Raw genomic sequence first — 27747 nt, forward strand, 5'->3', positions numbered from 1 at the left:
CCTCCCTCCTCCCCTATCCTCCTCCTCCTCTTGCTTCCTCCCTACCCCCTCCTGTCTTTCCTTCCACCTTCTGTCCCAGTCTATGCTCTCCTCTTCCTCCCCCCCCCATCTTTCCTCCCTATCTCCTTTTCTCCCTTTTGCTGTCTCTTCCTCCTTCCTGTCTGGGCTCTCCTTTGTCCATGTTCTAGCCTTCCCCACCCACTTCTTATGAATCCCACCACTACCACCACCACCATCTCTGGTAAATGTGGCAATCTGCACTTAAGAAGAAAAAAAAAATGCAAGCATGACACACTTTTAAATTTATCTGCATTATTAACATTTTCACCATCATTGTCTTAGGTCTAGACAGCCAACAAAACAATAAATTATCTACTGATTTGTAGACTTTGCCAGTTTCTGGGGTAAATGCTCACATTGAAAATTTAAGAGATTCAAGCTAACTCCAGCACACCCCTGCCCTCTTCCAGTCTCACCTCAGGCCTTCAGGGGCAGCATTGTAGATACAGCACTGGGCCTAGAGACCTGAGTTCAAATCCAGCCTCAGACACTAGCAGTGAGACCCTGGGCAAGTCACTTAACCTTATTTGTAAAATGGGGATAAAAACAGCACTTACTTCTAAAGGATGTTGTGCAGGCCAAATGAGGTAATTGTTACACAGAACTATAAAGCTGGCACAATAAGTATAAAGCTGGCACATAGTAGGTGCTATATAAATGTCAACTATTATTATTATTCCCTATCTGTATCTTCTCCCTACCTCCACCTTCCTCTGCCTCCCCTTCATTCACATCTATAAAATGAGGGGCCTTCCAGCTTTCAGTCTATGATCTTCTCTTCCCCCACTCTTCATCTCTTCTCCTCGTCTCCCTCTTCCTACCCACCCTCTTCCGTCCTCTGCCTAACCCTGTGCTAGTCCTCCACCCTTCTGCCATAGATCATCAAAAGGAAAGTCCCTTCCACAGAGGTGTAAGGGATGCTTTGGGGAGGGCTGGCTTATTTTACAATTCGGGAGTGGCCGGGGTCGCACGGTAGTAACTCATCACTGGGGGGATTCCAAACCAGCCCCGTTTCTGCTGCATGACCCACCCTCTGTCCCACCTCCCTACCTTGTTTCCCCCTGCTCTGTCCCTTCTGCCCCATTATCCCTCCTTCCTATGAATTCCCTCTTCCTGGTCATCATCTTCTCACCCACCTTCTGTTATCACCGTCTCCACCATCCCTCCTTGTGTCTCCCTCCTTCTCCCACCGTCTGTCCATCCGATGTCCTCCTCCTCCTCCTCTCCCCCATCCCCACCTGTGCCCTTCTTCTCCCATTCTGTCCCTCCATCTGTCCTCCTCTTCCTCCCACCCATTCCCCAACCACTATCTCTATTTTTTCCTCCTCCATTTTTGCCCCCCCCACTTCCTCTCCCAGTTCGGTCTTGTCTCTTGTCTCTTCCCCACCTGTCTCTGGCTTCCTCCCGCCCTCTCCTCTGCTTCTCTCTCTGTCTCTCCTTCCTCTCTTTATCTCTAATTTCCAGACACTTGACAGGGGCATTGTAGAGGACTGTGGTGCTTCAAGTAGGGACTGAACTAGCTAACCAGTGTGATCTTTTTCAGCTCAGATTCTGGGTTCCTCCCAGCTTCCGCTAGTCTCTGCTCCATTCTTTACTCTGCCCTTCTTTTCCATCTCATCTCTCCCGTCCTATTGCTGCCCCCCCCCCCACCTCTTTCTGGCTCCTGCCTTCTTAGCACTTGACCAGGCCTCCTCTCTCCACCATCCCCACCCTCCGGTCCCTCCTCTTTCCTGGTCTTCACACATCTCTGCTACCTCCTCCTCCTGTCCTCTCATCTCCACCCCTTTTCTGGGTCCAACCTCCTCACCCTGCTTCATCTTCTCCTCCTTCTATCCCTCTTCTCTGCCAGTCTGTCCCTCCCTTCTTCTCCCCAAGTTCCACCCCCCCCAACATCTTCCCACTCCCAGGGTGCATTGCTTTATTTGGGCTGGTAGCTCTGGGAGATGAGCTCTGGCTGCACAGACTGACCTCTGAGGACCAGAGAAAGGGGAGGGGGAGAAGGGAGAGCCCAGCCCAGCCTTCCCCTCCCCTCCTCTCCTCTCCTCTTTCCTCCTCTCCCTTCCCCTGCCCTGCCCATGGGCCACCTGCCCCAGCAGCTGCAGGAGAGGAGGAGGAGGAGGAAGAGTGAGAGAAGGGGGGGATCCGCCTAACGGACAAAGGACATCTCCACCCTCAGGTGAGCTGGGATGGGGAGGGCAAAGTTGTTAGCGCATAAAATTGGAAAAGAAGCTCTTGCTGGCCCATAAACCCCTCTTCCCTGACACCTTTTACAATTCCCCCTTCCTTCTTTCAGAACATGGGTGAGGGTTGTAGGGCATCTGGGTACCTGGAGTCACCCCCACCCCCCACCCAACACCATGCCGGCCTTGCTGCTTTTTCAGCTCCTTTGGGAGGCGAGAGATGATTCAATACTCTCTTCCACAGCCGTGTGTAGAAGGAGCTGAGGAGGAGTGCAGAGCAAAATAATCCGGTCTTCTTTGAGCCCTGAATGAATTTATCTGTTTCGGGGTGCTTGTCTTAGCCCCAGAGTGGGGGCAAGTCAGAAGACACACCACCCCTTTGAAACAAACGTCAGCTCTTTCAAGGAAGGGTGGGTGGGGGTCATTTGGGCTGATGCGCTTCCCATCGAGGGAGGTTTGCTCATTCGTGGGGAACGGTGTCACTGGAAAGAATGTGCTTGCCTTTGCGAGCCCCAGAGGTCTGCGTGGGTCTGTGTGCGTGGTTGTGGCTCTGCTGGGCTGCTGCCCAGTCTCCAGGTGTGGCCTGCCGGCGATGTGGGGGACGAGAGGAGCCCGCCACGTCGCTCCGGCTCTTGGGGTGGGCTTGTCGGGAGGGCTGCCGCCATCCGCATTGCAGGTGCGTGAGAAGCTGCCAACAGTCTGGCTCTCTTTGTCTAGGAGGGAAAATATTTGTGGCAAAATGTGCCTGCGAGGGTGCTTGTTACTGCAGGGAGGAGACCTCGGTCCATTGCATCTTTTTAATGCGTTTGAACATCACTGTGGAGATTAGAACCCTCCTGGGCAAGTTGCACTGTCCCCCTTTAGAGTGAGTATCCCTGTGTGGCATGTCTGTGAACCTTGTGGTAGAGGATACCCTTTGGTTTGGAAAACTGAGCGTAGCGCTCAATCAAGCTCTATGCTTGATGGAAGAATAGTGTCATCTGCGAGATGAATTAGTAGACTGCTTTACTAAATGACATCTAACTTGGCCCGTTTTGTCTAATGGCTGGCTTCAAAAGTATTTCATGCAGCAATGGCATCCAGGTTTAACAGATTAAATTCCGTAACTCACCTGAAAAGAACTACTTCCCCCCCCCCAAAAAAAGAAAAATACTTGTGTACTATAGTCGTATCTATATTTGTTTTGTTGGTGAATACATCCAAAGCTTTATTACTGTGTACAAGTCTAAAAAACTGTAACAAACTGGTCAATAATGTTGCTCCTTTTAAGAGACTTTTATTTGGGACATTTGTTTATTATGAAAGCTGTTGTTATATCATGTAGTAATTTCTTTTGCACAATAAAAAAAAAATCACCTGGTTTTCCTTGGCATTGATTTGTTTTTTAATAGGAAAATGCTGTTGAAATTGTTTGCTTTTGCTCATCCCAAATCATTTGGGGCTTTATGTATTTGCTCTAGCCAAACTTTTCTTTTATCTGACCTCTTGTGAAAGAATGCTTTCAGGCTTGTATATTATTTTTAATGGGCTTGTATATTTCATATTTATTTTTATTGGTCTATAAGTATATATTAAAATGTAACCTTGAAAAACACAAATAAAGCAATCTTGTGTCCATGATAGGATCCTATTAATAGGATGTATCATAAGTGAGCATAGCAGTCTCAGATTCTGAAGTGCTATAAACCCAAGATAACTCATGGGATGGCACCCCAAGCTTCTGTAGATATCTGTGGAGGTAGAGATCAATCTGAATGACAAAGATATGTCTCTTGGAAACTAGATTTTGGCATTATATTCTTTTCCTAGGGGGAAAAAACTTTGATTGTTACAAAAGAATTCCTCATACATTTATTAATTTTGCATTTTTCTCCCTATTTTGACATTGCCAACCATTACCAAATTTCACCTCAGTTCATTTGCAGCAAATTTAGTGGCACTTTTAGACTCTTTAAAGTTATTCCTTTTCCACAACAAAGCATTTTTTCAGATTTTTTCATATGATATGAAATTTATTTAATGATAACCTTTTGCAAGAAGGTCAGGTACAAATGGGTGATGCCCACTTGCAGCTGAAATTTTGGAGTGGTTCCAGGACTGGTTTTAGTGAACCCATTTTCTCCATCCCGGCAGCAGAGGGCGCCACTGGGCACCCTCCATTCATTCATGAGCTGTAGATTCTCCTGGACCCATACCAAACCCATACCAAAAGAAACAAAAAAAACCCAGAAACAAAACCCTGGCTCCCCAGGTTGTATACATGTTAAGTAAGGATGCAGTGCTGAGATGAGGAATGTGTTCAGTGAGATACCAATCAAGAATTTTTTTCTTAAATAAAATTTGTGGTTTGTTCTGTTTGAGTCAACGTAGTTAAAATCAGATTAGTTTTATTAGCTAACAGTTCCTTCCGAGAGATTGATAAAGGGTCTCATTTTATGTTCTTGCCTCCCGCAATTGCTATATCTGCTTATTATAGCTCTTTCTATCTGGATTCTTATCATGAAATCACTCCTGTGATAGCTAGCCTGTTCTCAAAAAAAAAATGGAGATTTTACAATATCAACATTGTTTTTATCTATATGGTAGATATGCCTGGTGAAACAATACCTCCTGCTGATGGCACTGGGTGTGTGTGAAAGGCAGGTCAGAGTTATGGGGACGAGGGGCTGAAGTGGAAGTCAGGAGACATTGCTCCCCAGTCAGCTCGGACCCTCACTCCCTCTGTGACCCTGAACATATTGCTTGGAGGCCCAGTTTCCTCATCTGTCAGATGGGCTTAATAAATTGTACTCACAGGGTTATTCTGAGGTTCAAACGAGTTTTGCATGTAGGGTTTTGCAAAACTTAAAGCCCTCTATGTAAATGTCAGTTTTTATGTGTTACTGAAAAGTTTAAGTTTAATTAAGGCTTTTTGTCTGGGGAAAGAAACTGTATCATGTGGAATATATTTAACATTCATGGAAAAGATGCCTTGGAAATAATAGTAAGAAATCTCCTCCGATAGAATGTAAGCTCCTTAGCAGTCAGGGACGGTATCCCCAGGGCTTAGCATGATGCCTGACACGTCCCAGGCAGGCCTGACTGATAAGGCACTGCCCCGAACATCAAAGATGAGGCTCATCAGCAGTAGCGCAGGTGCCCCGACGCCTTCTTGTGGTGCCATGGTGACTCTGGATTCTCAGGGGCTCGGCCCACAAGATCTTAAACGCGTACAGCAATTTACCAAGCTGAACCGGCTTCCTGTATACTGTCAGCGATGGCTTGTCCTGTCTGTTGTCTGAGAACTAATCTCACTGAGTTCAGAGAGGCTTCACTGACTGCGGGGCAATGAGTTTTTCAGTCCCGGTCACTCTCAAAGACCATCTTTGCAAGCTGCAGTTGTGGTGGAAGGAATACACCCATTGACAAAATCACCAATAAGAGAAAATGACTTTATCACCCTGTGTGCCCTTTGAAGGAAACCGTCTGCTTACGAAATGGATTCCTGGGGTCAGGGTCCATTCTGTGGCCCCAGACTAACTTTATTCCCACAGTAAGCGCTCATGAAATGCTTGCTTGGAAACTCTGGTTCCGTTGGCACCGGGCTTTAACCCAGATTAGCTAAGTGGTGACTAACATCGCCTGCGGATATTGTTAGTGTATATCTGAACCTAAAATGTTGAGAATCATGGCCTATAGGGTTTTGTTGTGTTTAAATAGAATGATTCCATGTTTTTATCATTCACCCTTGTGTCTGTAAGCCACCAGAACTTTGTGTGGGTGCAGAACTGGGGACAGGCGCTTCACTTTTAGCTTCGATCTTTCTGTCCTGTTTTTCTGATCCCTTTGAGCCGAAGCAGGCTTTGGCCATGAGCAAGGTGCGTTTCTCTTTCCATCCAGCCTGTCCTCTGTGGCCAGACTCGTATTTCCTCCACCCTGCTCTCATTACAACACTGCCTTGCTCAGACACCTTCACTAGCTTCCGCACTAAAAGCTTCTATTTGGCCCTCTCCACTCTTGTTCTCCATCCTTCCAGGCCCATCCCTGCCTCCCACTGTATTTGGTGCAGTTCCCACCCGTTGCTGAAGTCCTTTCCGTCACCTTGAGTGCCTTGCTTTCATCTGCCAATTCATCTCTTACCCATCCTTCAAGTCCAGCTTAAGTGACACAATGGATAGAACATCCTAGCTGTGTGACCATGGGGGAGTTACTTCCCCTCTCTGAACCTCACTTTCCTGAGCTGTAAAACGGAGATAATAATACTACAGTACCAGCCCTCACAGGATCATTGTGAATCCCCCTGGAACATACCCAACAAGTGGCATCTGGAGTCTGCTGGAAGACCCCTAAGGAGCTGGGATCCACCACCATTCCACCGTGGGACAGCTCCAATTGTTGAGAAGGCTTTCCTGATATCAGACCTAAATTTTCTGCTTCTACCCATTGTGCCAGGTTCTGCCCTCCAAGACCAAACAAAACAAGTCTAATATCGCCTCAGTGGTGCGGTAAATAGTGTTGCACTTAAAGTCAGGAAGACCTCAGTTTAAATCTTCCGAGCCGTGTGACCCTGGACAAGTCACTTAACTTCTGTCTGCCTCAGTTTTCTCATCTATAAAATGGGAACAATTAAAAGCATCTACCTCTGGGGCAGCTAGGTGGCGTAGTGGATAGCGCTCCTGCCTTGGAGTCAGGAGGACCTGCGTTCAAATCTGGCCTCAGACACTTGACACTTACTAGCTGTGTGACCCTGGGCAAGTCACTTAACCCTGATTGCCTCACCAAAAAGCAAAAAAAAAAAAAAAAAATTTAATTTAAAAAGCACCTACCTCCCAAGGTTGTGAGATTAAAATGAAATAATATTTGTAAAGCACTTTGCAGATCTTAAAGTACTATAGAAATGTTAGCTATTACTCCATTGTTGTTGTTCAGTTGCTTCAGTCGTGTCTGACTCTTTGTGAGCCCATTTGGGGCTTTCTTAGCAAAGATACAGTGATTTGCATTTCTTTCTCCATCTCATTTTACAGATGAGGAAGCTGAGGCTAACAGGGTTAAGTGACTTGCCCAGGGTCACGCAGCTAGGAAGTGTCTCTGGGCAGATTTGAACTCAGGTCTTCCTGACTCCAGGTCCCAAGCTCTATCCACTGCACCACCTGGCTGCCGTTCTCATTATGAGAGCCCTTCAAAGGCAGTTACCATGTCTTCTTCAAGTCTTGTTTTATCCTGTGTAAACATGCCCAGTTCCTTTAACTGCTCCTTTGTGTCATGACTTCAAGACTCTGCCATCCTGTTTGCCTTCTGGATGCTCTCCAGTTTATTGGTGTGCTCATTAAATAAACCCCAGCACCCAGAATTAAACGCAACACCCTAGGTGAGGTCTGACAAGGGCCGGGTGTGGGATTCTTCCTAGAGGCGTGGCTTTCCTAACGCAGCTCAACACTGGATCCACTCTTTGGACCGCTTACTTACAGGGGACTTAAGACTACGCTAAAACCCCCAGATCCTTTTCAGGATAACCGCTCTATTTCTGTGCGTCCCCCATCTTAGATTTGTGCAGTTATTTTTTTGTACCAGATTTTTTCACTGATCCCCATAGAATTTCATCCTTTTAGCTTCAGCCCAGTGCTTGATGAGCCTATCAGGAGCCTTTGATTTGTTTGTTTGTTTTTCTGCTTTTTTTTGGTGAGGCAGTTGGGGTTAAGTGACTTGCCCAGGGTCACACAGCTAGTAAGTGTCAAGTGTCTGAGACCAGATTTGAACTCAGGTCCGCCTGACTCCAAGGCCGGAGCTCTATCCACTGCACCACCTAGCTGCCCCCAATCAGTAGGACCCAGACTCCATTAGCATCCATTGTGTTAACTCTCCCTCCCTGGCTTAGTGGTATCGATGAATTTGATGAACAGGCCATCTATGCCTTTATCCAAGTCATTGACAAAAAACCATGTAACAGCACAAAGCTCAGGAGATCCCTCAGAGATCTCCTGGCAAGAGACACCCTACCATATTGACAAGGAACCATTAACAATCCTTTGTGTCCACCATCCTACTGGTTCTGAATCCTTTTAACTGTGTTATCACCTAATCCATCTCTCTAAGGATGGTATGAGATACTTTAAAAAAATCTCCTAAAATCTGGGTCAACCTCATCCATAGCATTCCCCTCATCTACTAGTTTAATGCTTCTGTCAGAAAAGGAAGTGAAATTGGTGTGTTGTGACCTGTTCCTGGTGGGACCACGCTGGCTCTTTGGAATCACCGCTTCCCTTTCCAGATATTTACCATTCATCTCTTTAATAATCCTTTCTAAAATTTTTCCCAGGAATCAAAGTCAAACTCACTCTGCTCTCTTAAAGGGAGTGATATAGGAGTATCAGCTATTGTTGGTATTATTCTGGCCCTCCCCTCTACCCTATACTTTACAGTCCGGACCACTCGGTTTAGCACCAAATCATCAGCTGTTCTGTAGAAGCCACCAATGTTTCATGTGCAGTCGCCATCTCTCCGACCATGACACGCCCCACAGGCCAGGAAGCACATCTCGTATTTCTTACTGTGTCCTCCAGGATCACTGAATCTCAGAATTAGAAGGGACCTTAGAGGTCACTGAGCATGACCTGTACCTGAACAAGTATCCCTACTCCGTACCCACCAAGGAGACATCCGGCCTTGCTTAAAGACCTCCAGTGAAGATGAACCCACTTCCTTCTAAAGCAGTCCACTTTGTGGTTCAGACTTCCAGGCGTGTCTCACTCTTTGTGACCCCATTTGGGGTTTTCTTGGCAGAGACACTGGAGTGATTTGCCATTTCATTTTCCAGCTCATTTTGCAGATGAGGAAACTGGGGCAAACAGGGTGAAGTGACTTGCCCAGAGTCACCCAGCTAGTGTCTGAGGCCAGATTTGAATTCAAGAAGATGATTCTTCCAGATTCCAGGCCTGACGCTCTGAGCACTATGGCGCCCCCTAGCTGCCCCGGCACATAGTGGGGTTTTAATAAATGCTCGTCCACTTAAGTTGACCTTGCACCTAAGGCTGGCCTCAAAGACCAAACAGAGTGAGCAACTCTTTCATATACACTTGAAGACACTACCTTGTCCCCTAGATCTTTTTTCTCCAGGCTAAGCACTCCGGTTCTTGGAATTTATCCTCGTGACCTAATCCCAAGGCCATCCAGGTTGTGTTCCTGCAGATGCTTCTCAAGGCAGCCCAAGCTCTTACTGGCTTTTTGTGCCGCCATGTCACACTGACTCTTAATCACCTTGAAATCCACTAAAACCCCTAGACTGTTTTCAGAGATACTGTGTCTTCTCCCGTCTTGTACTTGTGAAATTGACTTTTTGAATCCAAGGATAAGACTTTCCATTTGTCTCCATTAAGTTACGTCATATTAGATTAGGCTCAATATTCTCTCTCTTTTGTGTCCTAACTCCTTCGTCCTATGTGTTAGCTAACTGTCCCTCCTCCCAGGTTTGTGTGGTCTGCAGTTTTGATACAGACGCTGTCCACTTATGCTTTTATGAGTCACTGATTAAAAAAAAAAAAAACCCCACAGGGCCAAGGCCAGATCCTCGCTGCATGCTACTTGACCTGTCTCTAAGAGGACGCTGATGGCTGCTTTTGATGTCTGCCCTTTCAACTAGCGCAGAATCCTCTCAATTAGACTCTCGCCTAATCCACAGCACGCCACCTTGCACATGATAGTGTCATTCCAGAAATTAGCAGGTGTTTTGGTAAAATCTAGATTAACCATAGCTCAGATGCAGTGCCTCAATCTGTCAGTCTCATAACCCTGTCAAAAAAGTGAACAGTGAGGTTAGTCCGGCATGTCCAGTTCTGGATGCAGGCCTTTTGATGGATGTATTCTTCTCATAGTCACTAATCATTTCTTTGAAAATAGATTCTAGAATTTTGCCAGGAATTGAAATTATGGGGTAGTTGCTCCATAAATTGCTGGGCTTGAAATTTTTAGTTCAGATTTTGAACACCTTGACTGGCCTGCTATCTCTACAGGTTGCAAAGGAACCAAGATAAATTTAAAACCAATAAAAATTTATTCTTGTATTGAACTCTAAATACAAGTTACCAAGTACAGAAAAGTATTTAGATCCTGTAATGCTAACGTTTTCAAAAAATGCATGCGTTTTGCCCAGACTGTATTTTTTCATTGGACCTTTTTCACTGTGTCTGGTTCTTTACAGGCTCAGTAGAGTCTGAAAGCTGTTCTGAAATTATCCCGTAATGACAACCGTGGTCATTGTCATCTTCAGCTCAAATGCTTCCATTCGCCTCCTCAGGCTGTACATGGAAGTGAACTTTCTTTTATCTATATGCTAGTACTGATTTTTTTTTTAGTTGAGCACATTATCCCTGTACATAGAGTCTGTCTGTCCCTGCATTGCACACAAAAATGCAAATGAAGGTACTTCCTTTTCCAGATGGTTTGTCTTAACGGGGACTTTGAGTTCCTTTTTCCTACCTTCCTGACATGTTCAGCTCTCTCCTGAGCTCCAGGCCACCTCACCAGCTGCTTGGTGGGATGTTTCAAACTGATGTCCCCTAGGCATCTCAGATTCCACATGTCCAAACAAGCACCACCCCCCTTCGACATCCTCTTCCTAACCAACCATTTCTGTGGAGGGCACCGTCATCCTTCCAGGCCCCAAGGCTGGCAGCCTCCAAGTCATCCTTGACTCTTCATTCATCTTCACCCCATATGAGTGAAAGTCTTTATTAAGTACTTACCACGTGCCAAGTGCACAAATACAAAAGGAAATGGCTCCTGCCCCATTACGTTCTAACGGAAGAGTGGTGACCAGGGAAGGGGGGGATGATCTGGGAAGTCGCAGAGTTGGTGAGATGCAGTGATAGTGATGGTTGGACCGTCGTCCTCAGAACAAGAGCGGGCAGCAGGGAGCAGGGCCCTGAACGGCAGCAGGGCAAAGGACTGAGCTGAGAGGCCGAGCTCTTCCCAGGCACGGGCTCTTAAGGCCTGCTTTGGCATCTCTTTCTTTCCCTTGGCCCCTACCCTACTCTTCCTGGAATCGTCCATTAAAGGGTCTGCCCACCTCAGGTCCCCCCTCTTCAATGCACCTTCCACTCGGCTGCTGATGTGATTTTCCTAAAACACAGGTGTGATCTTGTCTCTCCCCCATTCAACATGCTCCTATGGCTCCCTTTTACCTCTGAGATCAAATACAGAACTTCTCAGTTTGGCATTTAAAGCCCTCACAAATGGCTCCCACTCACCTTTACAGGTTTAGTAGATGTGACTCTCTTACAATCCAGCCAGGTTGGCCACCTGGTTGTCCTTCATACATGATGCTGTATCTCCCATTTCTGGGCCTTTGGACAGGCTCCCCCATGCCCAGAATGCATTCCATCCTCCCCTCCACCTCTGAGAACCCCTGAGGAAGCCTTTCCCCAAAGCTGAACTCACATGGTGCCTCTGACATGAGGCCTTTCCTAATGCCCCCAGCAGCTACTGCCTCCCCATAAAAAGTCGGCTTGTGTGTATTTTACATACACTCACATGTGTACACAATCCTGTCTCCCGTGACTGAATGGCCACTTCTTAAAGGCAAGGAAGGACTGCTTTGGTTTGATCTGTGTCTTCAGTGCTTAGCAAAGCTCCTAGAACATGGCGATCATTTAATCCATGCTGGTTGACCTCATCATCTGATTTCAGCCTAACCTTCTAGGCTTATAGTTCATTACTCCCCTTCACACCCTCTACTATCCAGCCAAGCTGGCCTTCAGGCCAGTCCTCACACAGCACACTTCATCTCTCATCTCCATACCTTGGCACTGGCTGTTGGCTCGGGAAGTCCAGGAATGGACATTGTCTTTACCACTACCTCTTAAAATCCCTCATTTCATCCTTCAAAGCTCAGCTTTGCTGATCACCCCCTTCTAGTGCCCCCCCCCCAATTACCTGTGTTTGTTTTATAGCTACTCATGTGTGTACATGCTGTTTTCCCCAATGCTCTTTGCCATAGGGGTGGTTTCATTTCTGTATCCCCTTGGTGTTACCTGGTACAGTGCCTATGCCATATTGTAAAAAAAAAGGTTTATTAGTCGAAAATGTACCTGATTTCCTTCCCTTGTTCTTAGCCCCATGTCTGTGGGAAATTTATTTCTGAACCATATCCCCATTAAAACAAATCCAGCATTTGAGGAGGAAAGTGGCAAACTAAGAATGTGGGGAGTTTCATAAAGATTACCAATGATTTTTAGCTACGTTGAGGAAAAGAGGAGGAATGGTAGGATGGATGGAGCTCAGTAACTGAGCAGGAAGAGGGGAGGGCAGGAGTAGGGAACCTGCAGCCTCAAGCCCACATGTGGCCCTCTAGGTCCTCAAGGGCGGCCCTTTAACTTCAAAAAGTGCAGGAAGAAATGAGTAATAAGGAATTAAGGAAAGGTTATAAGGGCATCCAGCCTCAGACACTTACTAGCCACATGACCCTGTGCAATTCACTTAACCCTGTTTGTCTCAGTTTCTTCATCTGTAAAATGAGTTGGAGAAACTGGAAAAATGAGTAGACTCAATCATTGAGCCACCACCAGTGATATGTGAAAGATCAGGAAGGGGAGAGGTATATATTTTTTTAAAGTTATTAAAAAACAAAAGACTCGTTGATTCGTGTGTAAATATAACATATGTATAACATAACATAAATGCATAAATATTTATATACATATTTATAACATATATTTATTTATATTAATATACATACTTTAAAAAAAATTAAGACCTTGTTCTGTGTTTTCTTTTGAAACATGGCTAACGTGGAAATGTTTTGTATGACTACATGTATAATCTATATCAAATTACCTTCTCAAGGCAAACTATTTGTTTTTGCTTCACAGGGGTTTAATATGAATAGAAGTTGAATATGACATTGACTGACAGACAGAAGGCTGACAGTTTTGCTGAATAAAAACCCCAAGTTAGGATATATACACAGCAGAGATGGAGCATCAGGGAGGGAGGGAGAGAATTTGGATCTTAAAATTTTTTAAAACAAATGTTAAAAATTTTTGTTTACATGTAATTGAGAAAAAATTAAAATAAAAAAAAGAAATATTGAAAATCAAGGGGAAAAATAAAGACCATGTGAAAGACAAAAAGAATTGTGGAAAATAGGAGAAATACTACAGGACAAAAAAAAAAGGACAGGAAAGGAATGAGATTTGCAAACGATAATCCAGTAAGCTTGTCTTCAATTCTTGGTAAAATTCTAGAATGTATTATTAAAGAGATGTTTAGTGGACATATAGAAAGGGAAGGAGTGATCCCAGGGAGCCAGCAGGAGTTAATAGGTCAGGGGACTGTAGATAAGGTTTACTGGGATTTCAGCAAAGCGTTTGAAAGAAATCTCTCATGCCGTTCTCTTGGGAAAAATGAGAGACATGCTACAATAGTGCGTTTGGAGGGGATTCAGACCGGGGTTGAATGCCTAGATACAAAGGCTCATCGTTAAGAGTTCAGCGTCAGCTTTGGTGAGTCTCAGGACTGATAGCGCCCCAGGGACCTGTGCTGGCCCAGGCCTGGTTTCATATTTTTGCCAATGATTTCAAGAAAGGCATAGGTTGTTTTCTTGGCATACAAAGCTGAGAGGAGAAGCTGAAATATCGGGTGACATTTGTTGTTGTTGTTCAGTCATTTCAGTCTGACTCCCCATGATCCCATTTGGGGGTTTCTTGGCAGAGATACTGGAGTGGTTTGCCATCTCCTTCTCCAACTCATTTTACAGATGAGGAAACTGAGGCAAACAGGCCTAAGTGACTCGCACAGGGTCATGCAGCTAGTAAGTGTCTGAGGCTGCATTTGAACTCAGGTCTTCCTGACTCCAGGCCCAGCGCTCTATCCACTGCACCACCTAGCTTGCCCATTGGATAACATCCAAAAAGATCCAAAAATGTATTGACAAGCTAGAACATTGGGCCAAATCTTTTTTAAAATAGGTTATTATTTTATTTTTATTTTTTCAATCTACAAGCATTTTTAATTAGCCTGCCCCATTGAACAAATAAAAAAATACAACCATGAATAATAACTATGAACTATGGTTCAGCAAAATAAATTCTCACCCTAGCCACGTCCAAAAATGTACATCTTTTTCTGCATTTTCAGTTCCTCACCTGTCTGTAAGTCAATGAATGGCCTGTTTCATCTTCATTCTTTTGGCCTTATGATTTCTCATAGTTCTCAGAGTTCTAAAGTCCTTCAGAGTTGTTTTTCTCAATATACGTTGTTATATATATTCAAATCTGGCCTCAGACACTTGCTAGCTATGTGACCCTGGGCAAGTCACTTAACTCTTTGCCTCAGTTTCCCCATCTGTAAAATGAACTGGAGAAAGAAATGGCAAACATCCTCTGATGTTGCCCATTTCGTCATTTCTTATGGCACAATAATTTTCTGTTACATTCATGTACCATCATTTGTTTAGCCATTCCCCAATGGGGGAAATAATAACAATCCTAATAATAAATAACTAGCATTTATATAGTGCTTTACAAATACTATTTCATTTCATCCTTACAACAACCCTAGGAGGTAGGTTCTAATTATTATCATCCCCATTTTACAGATAAGAAAACTGAGGCAGACAAAGGCTAAGTGACAAGTGTCCAGGATCACCCATCTAGGGAATGGGAGAGTCCAGATTTGAACTCCAGCCTTGCTGACCCCAGGCCCAGCGCTCTGTGCACTAAGTCACTCCCCAGAAGTGTCTAAAGAAGCCCTTGTGTAGGGGATGGTGCCTGGGCTCTTGTTCTCCCTCCAAATCGATTCCTCTCTTCTGGCCGGCTGACAGTCTGGAGGAAGTCTGCTTCAACAAGAAGCTGATTTACCTAGCCTGGAAACACTGATATTTTCCAATGGAAAATCAATTCACTCCAATCCAAGCCATCACATCACATCTAAGAGCAGGGCAGGGCAGCCCAAATGAAAAAAGCTCTGAATGCACCAATGTTATTGGTTACCATAATCACCGCCCCTAGCATTTATGTGCTTTAGGTTTGCTGAGTGCTTCCTTTAGGTCATCTCATTGAATCCTCCCTGTGAGCTCCGTGGCATCATCCCCATTTTACAAATGAGGAAACTGAGGCTCAGAGCGGTTAAGTGACATAACTCAGAGTCACACAATGCCTCGGAGCAGGATTAGCACTCAGGTCATCCTGACCCCAAGTCCACTATCTACCCTATCAGCTAGCTGCCTATTCATGTGTTATAAGTACAGGCTCTGGACTCACTCTCCCAAATCCCCCTTCACACTGACAGGTTGCATTTCTTGATGGTGGCTGCTAATTCTCCCCTCACTTTCCTAGGGGACCCCCCGGGGCTAGGAGGCTGGTTTTCAAATTCTCACGAGGCCCTTTCCCGCTGATTATCATTTGATATCAGCCAGCTAGACTTAGACTATGTCCAAGGTGACATAGTCAATCGGTCAGTCAGCACACACTCATTAAGCACCTACTGTGTGCCAGGCACTGTGATGAGGATACAAAGAAAGGCAAAAACTGCCCTCAAGGTGCTCCTCCCAGTCTCACGAGCAGGACAAACAACCACACCGATACATGCAAACGAGTACTTGGGGAATTTGGGGGAACTAGAAACAAAGCGAATCCTCAGTCCCTTGGGCTTTACCCAAAAACACTATTGTAGTTGGGTTAGCTCAGTTCTAATGTACTTAAAGTATCCAGCTTGATAAAGAAAGAACAGTTGGTGCAAAACAAAACTCCCCTGAGTTCAGGGGAAAGCAGGCTCACTTAGAATCCATGTGGCAAAGGGAGTCATTCCTAGCCCCTCGAAGTTCTTTGGTTGGAGCCTCTCACATGTGCCCCTCAGGCAGAGGAGGGCTTTCTGCTCCTTGAGAGTCTGAGGCTGCCTTTCCTCCGTGTATCTGGTTTGTCCTCCACTCCACACCGCCATCATCCATTCCAGGAATGCTCCCAGGACAGAATCCTCTGGACCCTTCTACATTTGCAAAGTCTTCCTCTGGTCAAGGGGCGAGAGTGGGGTGGGGGAAAATAGCGAGGCTCTTCTCTCTCCTCCCAAGGCGTCTCTTCTTAGGAGCTTTGTGGTGCTGCTTTCTCTTTTGTGCTGACCAGTCGCTAGGATGCTGGGCTGTAAACTGAGGCAGACTCATAAAGTGTGACAAGCCTCTCCGGCCAGTCCCAATAGCCTCCCACGGTCAGGCCTTCTTTAACTATCGAAGGAAAGGCACGGACCCTCGCCCGCCCCCAACCCTTACAAATGAAGCGTTAATCGGCACACTTACAAGAGAGGAACAGAAAGATCTTGGGAAAAAATTCTTTCCGGGGGCTGAGTTCTGCAGGATATTCTTTGAGAAATCCTGAAACATGCAGAACATAGCTTTCACAACAAAATGGCCAGTTTTGTTTCTCCCTCTCCTCTTGCTCTTCCCATACCAACTGAGCTGTGACAGTGACTTTGTAATGCCCATCCTACACACTTTCATTTTTGCCTCTTATTCCCCTGTCTTCATGTGTTTCTCCTGAATTCCTGTTGGCTCATAATGGTACTTTCCACTAGGCACAAATCAAGTGTGGCTGCAAAGACACCAGTAAGACAGCACAGAAATATTTTGTGGTCAGCAGCATAGCAGCTGCGTCACTCACCTTGCATCCCTGCCATGCATTTACCTTAGGTCATATGAATGCTCTAGCTCTGATTGAAGGAGTCTATTCCTGGATAAATGTTGGGCAACGGATGCCTTTTCTCTTCCATGGGCTGTAATGAGCGACTTAGTGGAAGAACTAGGATATTATGGTTCTGAGAGTTCTCTTGTTCCTGACACAATGAAGAATCATTGTGAGTGGAAAGAATTTATGGGCGTCAAACAATGTGAAATGCTCTCAGTAAATGTGCTTTGTTTGGTCCTCTAAGCACACAAAATTCACAGAAAGGAAACTATTAAAGGATTGAATGGTCCATGTCGGGACTGTCATCCTTAGAGAGACAGGGCCAGGCATCTCCAGATGGAAACTGAGGAGCTGTCCAAAAGTAATTCCTGAAAATGAAGATCTAGGGATATGGTAAATGAGAAAAGTTTATGGTATTAAACAAATTCATTTGGAACAGTTGGGGGTGGAGAGAGTGATCCCTAAAGATATTTATTTCCTATACTAAACGTTTTTGTTTTCAGTATAATCCCTGAATGCAAAATGCTGGTTTGGACCGCTCTGATAACTTTAAAGATACCACACCCACTCACACATGGAAACGGTCTTTATATTTTACACCAAAAAACAAACAAACAAACAAAAAACCCAGAAGTCTTTAATGACCCACCTATGGTTACAAGGAAGTAAATCCCCAAGCTTCCTCTCCATTGTAAGTGAGGGAACACTACAGCTAGCTCTTTGTTTTTTACCTTTCAGAGAACATTTACTTGGCCTTCAGATACCTAGAAGCTTTTAGGCAGGTTATATTCCATTAAGGCTGATGGGCAAAAAAAGGAAATTTCACTTTTTAGGTCAAAAGATCCCAAAGAGGCAATGTGTCCTAAGAAGCATGTGTACGGTGTCCATTAGCACACACGGTTCTCACTCTTTAATGCCTTCTCTTGTTCACTTGACTGACTCAAAATGCATAAAAGCCTCGGCCCCATTAGTTATCAGCAGGGCCAAGCGTTTGTAAGGAATGCTAAAAATAACTTTACAGCATCTGGACACATTAAATACATATAGTGACCGTCGAGCGTGAGACTTAGGAAGTTTTTCCTATTCTTGTGGAAGGAAAAAAAAATCTAGTTTAGTTTTATTCAGAAGTCCATGCCTTCCATTCCTCAACTGGAAGCGAGTATAGATATTTGGAACTTGCCAAAATCCAATGAAGTGTGGAACTTCAGGCACCATTTTTAATTATTTTCATTCTTTGTCACTCCCTTCCATTAGAGGAAAGGCTCATTAGATAGGGTTATTTGTTTCTGTGTGTGGATTGTGAAGCTCACAAAGTTGTCAGCATAGTGTAGTCTAACAAAGTAGAGAGCTTGTTATGAATATGTGAATGATCCTTACCGACAGTTTAAAATGTTTTGACATCAATAAGTCAGTGCTAAGAGTGCTAGGCAGACACTCACAGCTGCATGGCCCTAGCCAATTCATTTAACCACTGTTTGCCTCAGTTTTGGCATGTGTGAGATGGGGATCATGATAGCACCTACCTCCCAGGATTGTTATAAAGATCAGATGAGAACACATAAAACTTTGCAAACTTTCAAGTGCTTTGTAAATCCTAGTTATTATTATAATGATCGAGTAATAGTAAAGCAAATCTAAAAGGAACTGCTAGCCGCACTGGACAATCCCAGAGATTTAAACAGGAAGAAGAGGGAATGGCTACTCTGGGTGCTGCTCCAAAGGGGGTTGTAGGTAGGGAAAGATTGCCACTTCAGAGAGTGAGAGGTGATGTGAGTGGGGGCTCCGCAGGCCTCGGTACTATCCTGTTCTTCCCCCAGAGCCAGCCACCACTCAGACACTGCCCCATCCCCAGTGAAGGCTGCAAGTGGTAACACAGAGTCATTATGATAGGGGCATGTCATCAAAGCACATCCTGGCGATGCTCCTATCTGTCTGAGCCTGCCATTAGGACAGGAGGTGTTTCATGTCCCCGTGAATGAGCCAGGCGGATTATTCAACTTCCCTTCAGTCTTGCCTCTGCTCACAGCACCAACAATGCCCGAGCATACTTGTTATCTTTAAACTATCTGCTTCTTCTCTTTTGACCTGGAGACGCTGAATGCTGTGTTTATCTTCATTCCTTCCATAATAAAACAGGCCTTCTGTCCAAAATCCTTGTCCCACCCCTGGCCTGACCTTCAGGAAGTGGTTTGAGACAAGAAGGCTAGAGAGGAAATGTTCCAGAAGGGAGGATGGAATCATCAGGCCCATTTTTAAAGATTTAGCATGTAGTATTAAAGTTCCTGCAGATTCTCAGCATGGTGAGACCTCAAGGATGGATGGATGGATGGATGGATGCCTCTTGCCCCTGTTTTCTCCAATCACTTCTGTGGCAGCTTCAGGATTGCTCTGACTGGCAGCTGTCTTGAGATTCTGCCCTCCCTGAGCAGGAGGAAATGGCTGTGATGTAGTCTGAATCATCGCTGATAGCATTTATGATTCTTGTAACAGATGAGGTCAGAGAATTACGGGAAGGCTAATAGGAGGAAACTAGAATTTTTCCTTTACACACCGTGCCTGTTTTCTGTACTTCATGGCATCAGTTGGAGCTTAGGTAGATACTGCCATCCTTTTCATTGCTGTTGGTATAGCCTCATAACATTGGTGTAACTTTGTAATAAATGAGGACCGAGGAGCAGTACCAAAACTCGTATCTTAGGGAAGGAATTCCCAACCTTTTCAAGAATGAGTACCCCCTTCTAACATAAGAACTTTTTGCAACACCCCTTTCACCACCACACACAATAGTAATTGTACTGTTAGTATCAACTGAGAAAATACATAATTGCAAAAATCTAGTATCAATTCAATAACTTTTTAAAAAAACATTTTAAATTATCTATTTTTGTCAGTAATACTTTTAAATGAATTTGTATCTTATTCATCACAATAGCATCTACATATATTTGAAGACTAGTGAAACATTCAGTGTATAAAAAGTTAACTTATTTGTAAATTCACATCTAGATTCTTGGAACTCTCGCAAAAATTACATTGTCCAGAGCCCTCAAGTTGGTAGCTACTACCCTAGGATATATTTTGGCACGGAATTTGCATTTCAGGGGCATGTACCAAGGCAATCTTATGGACAACATGGCCTTCTTCTAGTAGAGCTTTGCCACCTTATTAACTTATCCTTAATAAAAGGATAAAAGGAACCAAGAGGGCCATGTGTTCCCCACCCCAGATCTAGCTGATTCTTTTTTGGCTTCTATTTTCTCTGCTGAGGAGAGTGACCTGTGTATTGGAAATCACTGGGGGAAAAGAATGACTAACAGGAAATTGGTATTCAAGACAACAGAACAGCAGACATTGATATCACATTTTAAGGTTTGCAAAGCTCTTTATAAATATCTCTTTTGATCTCCACAACCACCATGGAAGGTAGTCCCAGTTTTACAGTGAGGAAACTGAGGCAAAGAACAGTTAAATGATTTGCCCTTGGTCACACAGCTAGAAGGGTTCTGAGGCCAGATTTGAACTCGGGTCTTCCTGACTCCAGGTCCAATGCTCTATCCACTACACCACTTAGTTGGTTTAAGATAAGGAAGAAGATGGTAAGAGAGCACCTAATTGCCCTTGAATTCAGATCCCTAGACCCAGATGAACTACATCCTTGGGTACCAAAGAGAAATAGTGTGATATCTGAGTCGGTAATATTTTATAGATAATTGAGCAAAGAAAGGGTGCCACAAGATTGGAGAAAGTCCTCATTTTCATAAAAGGGAAGAGCACAGATCCTGAAAACTATAGGCCAGCCAGCTTGACTTTGGTTCCTGGGAAGATTCTAGAACAGTTCACTAAGAAATGGTTGTGAACATATAGAAAGGGGAGGGGTGATTTAAAAAAGCCACGTTACTTCATCCAGAACTGCTCGTGCCAGCCTAGCCTCATTTCCTTTTTTGACGTGATTATTAACTGGTGGATGAGAGAAATGCTGTGGATAAGCCTTTGGTAATGTATCTCATACTATTCTGCTGGTGAAGATGGGGGGATAAAGATTAAACAATGATTAAGCAATCTGATGGATTTGGAGCAGATTGGACAGCCAGACTCAAAGAGAGAAATTGTGGTTCCATGTCTGTGTGGCAGGTCTCTGGTTTAGTAACCCAATCCTCTGTGGTTGGCCCTGTGCCGTTTTTATAAATGCCCTGGATAAAACCATTGGTGGCACACTTGTCACCTTTGTGAATGATACAAGTTTGGGAGGGATAGCTAATGGCCTAGATAACAGAGTCAGGATCCAAAAAGATGGTGGACAGCTGTTGGACTGAATGTAATAAAATGAGATTCATTAGTAGTAGGTCGTTCAGTCGTCTCAGTCACGTCTAACTCTCTGTGACCCCATTTGGTGTTTTCTTGGCAAAGATGGTTTGCCATTTTCTTGTCCAGCTCATGTTACAGAAGAGGAGACTGAGGCAAAAAGGGTTAAGTGACTTGCCCAGGGTCACACAGCTGGTACATGTCTGAGGCCTTCCTATCTCAGGTCTTCCTAACTTCAGGCTTAGCACTCTATCCAATGTACCACCCAGCTGCCCTTGAGATTCATTAGAGATGCGTGTAAAGTCTTATACTTGAGTACAAAAGAAAAAAAAAAGCAGATTCACAAATACAAGAGAGGTGAGGCTTGGTTAGATAGCCGTTTTGAGAAAGATTCAGGAATTTTAGTGATCAGCATGAGTCAGTAGTGTTATGTGGGAGCAAGAAAATGTCATAAGCCAGCATTGGGAGGCACAGCTGGAAAATGCCCTTTTTTCTTTCTTTTTTCTTCTTTGTTATAAGGAATGGCCCTCTGGGTGGGGGCAGAGGGAGTGCTATATTGGGAAATTTAGGAGATGTGGAAACAAAAGCTATCCATAGAATTTATAATAGATTTTACTAATATCTTTTGTTTTTACATTGCCTCCATTTCCCCCAGTATTCCTCTCCCTTTCCACTCCCAGACAGTTATGCCCAAAATAAAGAATGTTTAAGAGAAAAAAAATCAGCAAAACTTATCAATACAATACAAAACAACATCAATACCGCCCCCCCCCAAAAAACAACTGGCATTCTATGCAGTGTCCCAAATCTGTGGACTCCCTACTTCTGTCAAGGAGTGGAAAGAGATGTTTCCTTACCTTTCTTCTTTGGGACCGAACTTTTTATTATTATTATTATTATTATTATTATTATTATTATTTTGCAGCTTTTGTGTTTTCTGGTTCTTTTCATTTACATTGTTGTAGTCGATAAGAAAAGAAAAATTTCAAAGAAACAAACAAGCGATGAGGAGGAACCAGAAGCTGAGAACCCACCCATCACACTCTCTTCGAGGGGTTGCCTTCAGTTCTCGGCTCCAAATCGGCCGGCCAACAGGTATTTATGAATTGACAGCAGTAAGATGGAGAGGGTCCAGAGGTCCTCCAGGCTGGTGAAAGGCTTTGTTTGAGTCTATAGCCTATCAGATAAAGGGCTTGGGTTTGTTTAGCCCAGAGAAGGCTTGGGGAGGACATAATAGGGATCTCCAAGTCTTTGAAGGGCTATTATGTGGTAAAGGAATTAATTAAATTAGGATCGAGGAATCAAAAGACCATAAATTTCTAGCTGGAAGGGAACGTCTAGTCCTCCTTGTACAAATGGGGAAACTGAGTCTCAGAGAGGAGAAGTAACTTGACCAGCATCCCCCAGGTAGTGAGTGGCAGAGCTCCCTTGTTTTTGGCTCTGGAGGGCAAAATCAGGAGCCATAGGAAGGTGCAAAGTGGCCAATTCAAGCTTAATGTCAGCGCAGACCTCTAAATAATTGGAGCTGTCCCAAAGTGGAATGAGTTTTTGCAAGAGAGCCCCCTTCTAGCTCAAGATCTCCGGTACCCCAGTGGAAGCAGTGGTGGGTTATCCTGCCTGGAGGGTCTCCGTTCACTCTTTGGGTTTGTCACAGGGGAGATTGCACTGGACGGCCGCCGGGGTTCCTTCTATTTCTCAAACTCTGCGACTCATCACTAATTTAAAATTGCTCTTTCCAAAGTTACCAGTGATCTCTTCATCTTCTTCATCTTCATTTCCCTCTGGTGGCCTTTTCTCGATGCACGTCATTCTTTGTCTTTGACATGGCTGTTTGTCACCCCCAGCATCCCCCTCCCCCAGACCTAAACCCCTCTCTTCTCTGAGTGGTTCTCTTTTGTTTCTTCCGCTTGTCTGACCACTCCTTCTCAGTGTCCCCTTTTTTAGATCAGAGAATCATAAATTTAGATATGACTCAAAGAAATTCAGATATGACTCAAAGGTTATCTGATTCAACCCTCACATTTTATAGATGAGGAACCTGAAACCCAGAGATTTTAAATGACTCATTCAGGATTGCACAAATAGTGAGAGTCAAGATTTGAACTCGTGTCCTCTTACTCTATAGCAAATACTCTTTCCACTGAACCACCTAGATATCACACACCTTTTTTGTCAGTCAACAAGCATTCCGTATGTGCCAGGCACTGTGGTAAGCGAAGTAAGTGTTATTATTATTAGCCCCATTTTACAGTTGAGGAAACTGAGGCAAACAGAGATTGAGTGATTTGCCTGGGATCACCCAGCTAGTGGATTTGAACTCGGGTCTTCCTGACTCCAGGTCCAGTGATCTATCCATTGAGCCACCTACCTGCCCCTCACCTAGCTTCCTCAAGGAGCAAGCTCAAATTTTAATGAGAGACATAACATACAAATAGCTATATACATACATCCTTAACTGTGACTCTGTCCTCAGCCTATTTCCTTTCTCTCTTTTCTCTCCTGCTTTGACTTCTTTTATCTTCCATGGGTTCAATTATCATCTCTACAGATTGTGTGTGTGTGTGTGTGTGTGTGTGTCTCCTGTGTTCTGGCCTACATCACCAATTGCCTTTTGAACATTTCAAACTGAATCATAAATTTAGAGCCAGAAGGGTCTTTAGGGGCCCTCCAATCTAAGCCTGTTGTTTACAGACAAGGAGACTGAGCCCACAGCATTGTAAGGACTCACTGGGGACACACAGATAGTGTCTGAGTCAGAATTTGAACCCAATTCTTTCTGATCCCAAGTCCAGTGCTCTGTCCACTGTGCTGTGCTTCCTATCAATGGCTCACAGGCATCTCAAAGTCAGCATATCCAAAAGAGAATCCATTATCTTTCCTTAGAAACTAGCCCCTCTCCTGAGCTTACCTATTTCTCTCCATGGCAGGACCATCTTTTCAGACATTTGTTCTCCTAAACTCCACACTCTCCTCCCCCTCATCCCACATATCCACTGGGTGCCAAGTCTTGTCTTTTCTACCTTCTCAACATCTCTTGCATCTGTCCCCTTCCCTACTCCCACAGCCATCCCACCATGTAGGCCCTTAGCATTTCTAGCCTCAGCTGGTGCGGTAGCCTTCTAATTGCCTCTTCTCCAATCCATCTGCTACAGAAGTGCCAAGGGGATCAACTCCAGCAGCTACCCAGCACTTCAGGACCAGATAAGAGAATCATCTGTTGGCCTCTCACAGCCTTTTACACCATAGCATCCCTCCCCTTCCTTTCCATCTTTCCTGCACCTTCCACCCCCATCCCCGACTCTGTCATCCAGTAACACTGGGCTCCACTATTCCAAGATAACTGCACCCCCCAGCTCCAGGCACTTTACTGGCTCTTCTCTGTGCCTCGAAGGCTGTCCCTCCTCATCTCCTCCTCTCGGCTTCTCTGGCTTCCAACCTCCTACAGTAGAAAGCCTTCCTCTTAATGCTAATGCCTTCCCTTGGTGATTATCCCCTATTTATCCTGTATACATCTTGCTTGTGCGGGGTTGTTTACATATTCTCTCCCCCATTAAACAATGCCCCGAGAGCAGGGACTGTCTCTTGCCTTTTTGTGGCAGGTAGTGGCACAGTGGAGAAAATCTGGGCCTGGAGTCAGGAAGTCCTGAGTTCAAATCCAGTCTCAGATACTTGCTAACTATGAGACCCTGGGCAAGTCACTTAACCTGTCTTGGCCTTCATTTCCTCAGCTGTAAAATGGAGCTAATATTAGCACCTACCTCTCAGAATTGTTGTGAGGATGAGAATATCTCTCAAATGAGATAATATTTGTTTTTTTAAAAAAAAGGCACTTAGCACAGTGCCTAGCACATAGTAGGCACTATATAAATGCTTATTCCCTTCCCCCATCTTGGTACTCCCAATGCTTAGCACAGTGTCTGACACATAGTAGGCACTATATAAATGCTTATTCCCTTCCCTATCTTGGTACTCCCGGTGCTTAGCACAGTGTCTGGGACATAGTAGGCACTTCCACAAGCAAAAACTAAATTGGGAACTACCATACAGAAATTCTTACACAATGAAGTATCAGATCTGGGCCTCAATACACACACACACACGTAATAATTATTGCTATTATTATTATTAAAGTGGTGTTGATACTTAAGAATTTGTGCCCAGTAAGAAAATAGACTTATCTTGCCTCTTCTGTCCTCACAAACACCTCCCCAAACAAACATAACAAATTCTTAAAGCAAACTCCCTGTCCAGCTTCATTGGCAGGCCATTAGCTCTCAGTTCCTCAGTCTCCTCATATGCAAAACAGGAGTAACAATGTGGCCGTCTCTGAGGGTGGTAGTAAGAAAAAAAATCCTCATAGCACAATGACATTCAATGCTCTGAAAGCATAGAATGCCAAAATAAAGGCTGGATGGATAACCCTGCTGTTATGGAAATAGAGGAGAAAAGTCAGCAAGGTCTTTCTTTCTCAACCTTCTTCCTCCAACAGTTAAAACCAAGACTTTGTTCATCTCTTTTCTTGTCCCTTTTAAGTTTCAGCTTTTACTCTTAAAATAACTGCCCTCAGTCCTCAAAAGGAAAACTGACCTATTTATATCAAGCACAGTCCCATTGGGAGCTGGACTTTGCACAAGGACACTGAGAGTGTCCTGGGGGTCCCACTTCAGCTCAGCCCCATCCACTTAGGATATCCCAGACTTGACATGCACATGGTCATTAAGCTTCTTAACTAAATCTATAATTTGACAGTTATATCAGGATGACTTTGAGTTAAAAAGATCAATGTCGAAAAATTTTGTACATATATATATATTAGGCAATTGGGGTTAAGTGACTTGCCCAGGGTCACACAGCTAGTAAGTGCCAAGTGCTTGGTCTGAGACCGGATTTGAACTCAGGTCCTCCTGACTTCAGGGCCGGTGCTCTATCCATTGTGCCACCTAGCGGCCCAAAAACTTATTTTTCTAAAAAATATCTTTTATAGATCTAGAAAGGAAGAAAGCATTAAATGAAAGCCCTCCCAGTTTGGGTCTCCGTGTGTTAATGACATGTAGAGTTGATACCAACTCTTTGGAACTTGGAGAGTTGATGGCCTAATTAGCCATCTAGTTAGCCTCTAGCCTTTTTTTAGCTCTTTCTCAAGTGTTAAAGATGCTTTCAAAGTAAAAGGTAGGTGTTAATCCCCCCTCCACCTGAGTAACTTTGTTCCAAGTCCTCTCTTCATTTGGTATTAAGTCAAGGCCAAGTCATTTCACCTTTCTCAGCCTCAGTTTCCTCATCTGTAAAATGGGGATAATAATAGTACCTGCCTCAAAGGGTGGTTGTGAGGATTAAATGAGATAACGCATAAAGTGCTTCGCAAATGTTAGGACTAGTGATGCATACTGTCAGCCTCCAGAGAAAGAACTGGCATTGTTTGAATACAAACTGAAGCATACTATTTTTCACTTTTTTTCTTCCATTCTTTTTCTTTTATTCAAGTCTTCTTGTACAAAATGATGCGTGTGGAAATGTTTTAAATAATTGCACATGTGTAACTTATATCTGATTGCTTACTGTCTCAGGAAGGGAAGAGGAGAGGGGAGGAATAGAATTTGGAATTCAAAACTTTAAAATAACCAAATGTCAAAAATGTTTGTAAAAATTTTAACATGTAATTGAGGAAAAAAGAAAATATTATACTATTATATATTATATAAAAATACATAAAAAAGAAAAAAATTAAGTCAGAAAAAATTACATATAAATATTAGTTAGTGCTATTATTACTAATGATAGGAGAGTGAGCACATAATTTTATTTAACTTTATATTTCTTCCCTAAAAGAACGCTAACAAACCTAAGGGTATAATTTAAAGGTGCCTCTGAGAGACTCTGAGCCCAGATATTTGGGCACCTCTGTTTGGTTGCATATTCACAAAGGGTTTGGATGAATTGTATTATTATGGAAGTAATAAAAATAGCAGTTTTGCTAACCTTCAGCGGGGCAAAGAAGTGCCTTTCATCCATTTATCTCCCCCACTCTGAAAGAACCTGCCTTACCATTCTAGAACAATTCTGTATTGTATTTGGCTTTGCCAAAACATAGCCTAGTTATTTCTGGTTTCATTAATTGGGTGGATCTGCCAACTCTGTCCATGTAATGCAGGAATCACCTCTAACTCCACTTCAGGCATCCAGTGGTCTGATCACATCTGAGACCTCAGAAACCCCTGGAGCCATGATCGTCCATGAACTATAAAGCAAACCACCTCCATGATCCTGAACTCTGAAATGCTTCTTTCTGACCACCTTCTGCTCACCTTCTCCCCATTCCTATTGAACTTACTCTGAATTCTCATGGAAACGCATTTTGTTACCCTTCTACCTGTGCCTTAGATGCCGTTCCTTCCTCCTCCTCTTGCCACCACTCATTCTGCTGACCTTGTGTCTCCACAGTCAGCAGCAACCCAGGTATGTCAGGACTGGTGGCCTTCTCTCCGTCCTCATCCTCCATGATGTTCATGCTGGTTTTGACACTAATAACTACACCATCCTTCTGGGTGTTCTTAGCTCTCTGA

General features: G+C 44.1%; 1 protein-coding gene across 4 annotated transcripts in view; it reads left to right on the forward strand.

The window, feature by feature from the left end:
• The window catches only part of CCDC92 (coiled-coil domain containing 92), a 44598-nt gene that overhangs the window by 731 nt on the left and 16120 nt on the right, over positions 1-27747 (forward strand). The window contains exons 1-2 of one of the 4 annotated variants that reach the window (XM_027853457.1): positions 2152-2236; positions 22153-22282. The exons of 1 other annotated variant lie outside the window; for it this stretch is intronic. In XM_027853457.1, coding sequence (XP_027709258.1) covers positions 22192-22282 — 91 coding nt within the window. In that variant the 5' untranslated portion in view covers positions 2152-2236; positions 22153-22191. Of the gene's footprint in view, positions 1-2059; positions 2237-22152; positions 22283-27747 lie in introns of those variants that run through there. 2 more of the 4 variants (XM_027853456.1, XM_027853460.1) reach the window with 2 other exon arrangements.

The sequence above is a fragment of the Vombatus ursinus genome, unplaced genomic scaffold (assembly GCF_900497805.2).
Source record: "Vombatus ursinus unplaced genomic scaffold, bare-nosed wombat genome assembly UNPS02009994.1, whole genome shotgun sequence".
NCBI classification, from domain to species: Eukaryota; Metazoa; Chordata; class Mammalia; order Diprotodontia; family Vombatidae; genus Vombatus; species Vombatus ursinus.